The 2,962-nt window shown below is 38.6% G+C and overlaps 1 protein-coding gene across 1 annotated transcript; it reads left to right on the plus strand.

Annotated features, from left to right (window-relative positions):
- The first annotated feature begins 255 nt into the window (after nt 1-255).
- On the plus strand, nt 256-2,363 carry LOC6556163 (splicing factor 45). The gene is made up of 3 exons (XM_001982980.3): nt 256-274; nt 1,325-2,158; nt 2,216-2,363. Exons 1-3 carry the CDS (start codon nt 256-258, stop codon nt 2,308-2,310), a joined length of 948 nt encoding a protein of 315 aa, XP_001983016.2. The 3' UTR covers nt 2,311-2,363.
- Nucleotides 2,364-2,962: the final 599 nt, after the last annotated feature.

Here is a 2,962-nt window from a genome sequence, read left to right on the forward strand (position 1 = left end):
TTTTTATTTGCCAGTGAGGATTATATAATTTCCCGAGTTCGCGAAAGTATAAGTGCTGTTTGTTCGTATGAAATTTGTTCGTAGGTTTTTCCTTTTGTTTTTTTTTTTTTCTCTTAAGGAATTTTAGGATTCTGGAGATTTTAGGGATTTACCCGTGATTTGCGCATTCGATTATATATTTACATATAAACCAGAGTGGGTTATGTGATATAAGAATACGGTTTATGTTTTCGAGAGAATAAATATATGGTTATTATGAAGAAGGGTATCCAGGGTATGTATATGTATATAAAAATGTAGGAATATATATATAATTACACGTTCATAATATTCGTATGTCAAAAAAATATAATTTTATTTGACCTAAGTATTACGATTGTTTAGTGAAGAACACCGACCGATGTGCATTAGGTCTCAAACTGAACTCAACTTATTAATCTAGATTGATTGACGTTCAAGCCTCGGGTTCGAGCTTTTCAAATATGGACTTTGGATTTTAGAATTTTAGAGAACTTTGGAGTTATCTGCTTTTCTCTTGGATTCAAGTGCATTCGCTCTTGGATTCTTAAGATTTTGTTTATTTGAAATTTAAAACTTTTGTTTTCGAGTTTGCGAGTCCGAACTTTGAACGTGGGAACGTGACAATTATTTGGGGTTTTGGCAAAGAATGTTTAGTCTACCATTGGGTGATTTGTCTAAATAAGATCCTGTATTCGTATGACTTGGGGTTTTTTCTACTTGGCCTTGGTTCTGGGATTTGGTGAAAGTTTTATTCTTATCTATGGGCTGAGTACATAAAGGGTAGTATGGGGTATGCTTGTTGGTTGTGTGTAAATAAGTAGGCATGTTCTTAAGTCTAAGGGACTTATGGATATGTCACTATGGATATAGGATACTGTGAAAAAGTATCCAGGGTATGTATACAAATTTTTAATTTGGTAGAATATTTATTTTCCCTATTTTCCCTTTTCGTTCATACTATCTGTATAAGTTATTGCCCTATAAGTTATTGTCCCACATCTTAAATTTCAACAACATTTCTGGGTAAACACAAGTGCCCAAAATGCTGACCAAAGGTCTGCATTCCTTCCGGTGTCAACAACCAGCTAAAAGTTCGATCATCTGCACTTCTCCGCCGCGTGGCCGCTGACGACCACTGCTTCGCTGCCGACGCCTGCTGCGACGCCCACACTTGATTGCTAGGGACTTAGGGAAATATTTTGTATCCTAGTTTCAGTTTCAAACGAACAATTACAATAAACGGTCGCTTGTGATCTACAAAATAAAAACCAATTAATTGTAATAATTTACTGGAGCGTTGGAGTCTTCTATAGACTCAAGGAGAAAACTAATGGCAGTGACAAAACTCGGTCTTTTGTTGGTGTCGGCGCAGATGGATGTGATCGAGAAGATAGAGATAATGACAAGGAAAAAGATAGGAAACGTGGACGTGTCGGTCGTCGAGAAGTTCACAGAGACGATGTCTTAGCTCCTAATTTGAAATTCAGCGGGTTTGGACAGCGCCAAAATGATGATGACATATACTTGCCATCCGCGGGATCTGTAGCTAAGCAGGGAGGAGCCACAATCGCTCCCCCTCCGTCCCTCCAAGAAATATCAATTGATAGTGGCTGCGAAGTCTCTAATACAATGCCGTATTCTGCCAGTTCGGTAGCCGCCAAAATTATGGCTAAATATGGCTTTAAGGATGGTCAAGGCCTCGGAAAATCGGAGCAAGGTATGGCCATAGCCCTTCAAGTAGAGAAAACCTCGAAACGTGGTGGACGGATCATACACGAAAAAGACTCTTTTTTGCCACCTCTGGCATTGTCGCCACCTTCGATGGGCTTTCAAATAGGACCAAGTCCCAGTCATAAGGCCATGCTTCTTCCCCAGGTGGCAGGCAAGGCGGCTGAGAGTGGCGAGACCGGATCCAGCATCACGGAGATTATGAAATCACCAAGCAAGGTTGTTCTTCTACGTAATATGGTAGGACCTGGGGACGTTGACGAAGAATTGGAACCCGAGGTAAAAGACGAATGCAACACAAAGTACGGCGAAGTAAACAGCGTCATTATTCACGAATCGTTCGGAACTGTGCCAGAAGATGCGGTTAAAATATTCGTGGAGTTTAGACGTATCGAAAGTGCCATTAAAGGTTGTTATACATATATGCTTTGTATGGTAAATAATTAGCTTATATTTTACTTTGCAGCTGTAGTGGACCTGAACGGGCGCTTTTTTGGAGGACGTCAAGTACGAGCGGGGTTTTACAACTATGATAAATTTAAACGTTTTCAATTGTATTAGCACTTATATTCGTACAATTAAGAAGCGGCGTTCTGACTGTGTAACAGAAATCAGATTGCAATCCTGTTTTACTGTAGCGCTTGAACAATTTGAACTCAATAATTTTCAAATAACGATATGATTATGATGAGGTATTCGAGGATTGAAGATTAGTTACTGGATCATTTTTTCTAAGAGCGAGTAAACGGTGTTATAAGCCATGGATACTGCATCATTGCGTTAAAGGGTGTCCAGACATGATCAGTCATCTGAGGATATAGAGAAAGAATCTTGCTAGTAATCAGCTTTTAGGACGTCTAGTATTTCGGCATTTTCTAAATGACATTTAATGAGATTTCCAGATTAGTCTTATCGTCCGAAACGTCCAATTGGGTAATGCCTGTGACAGAGGCACTATCAATGGCTGATATGAAAATGAAGTTTATAAAACGTCCATTCATTCATAAAACATTTTCCAAAAGTGTGGTCACAGTGGGCGTGGACATTTAAGCATTTCGATCAAGAATATACATAATTATAAGCTTGCAATATTCATAAGTTAAAAAAATATAATTTTTATTTTTCTTAATTTAGGTCTCAAACTGAACTAAAGTAATTGACGTTCAAGCCTCGGTCTCGAGCTTTTAAAATATGGACTTCGGATTTTAGGGTT

This window comes from Drosophila erecta, unplaced genomic scaffold, assembly GCF_003286155.1.
Source record: "Drosophila erecta strain 14021-0224.00,06,07 unplaced genomic scaffold, DereRS2 tig00000246-arrow-arrow-pilon, whole genome shotgun sequence".
NCBI lineage: Eukaryota > Metazoa > Arthropoda > Insecta > Diptera > Drosophilidae > Drosophila > Drosophila erecta.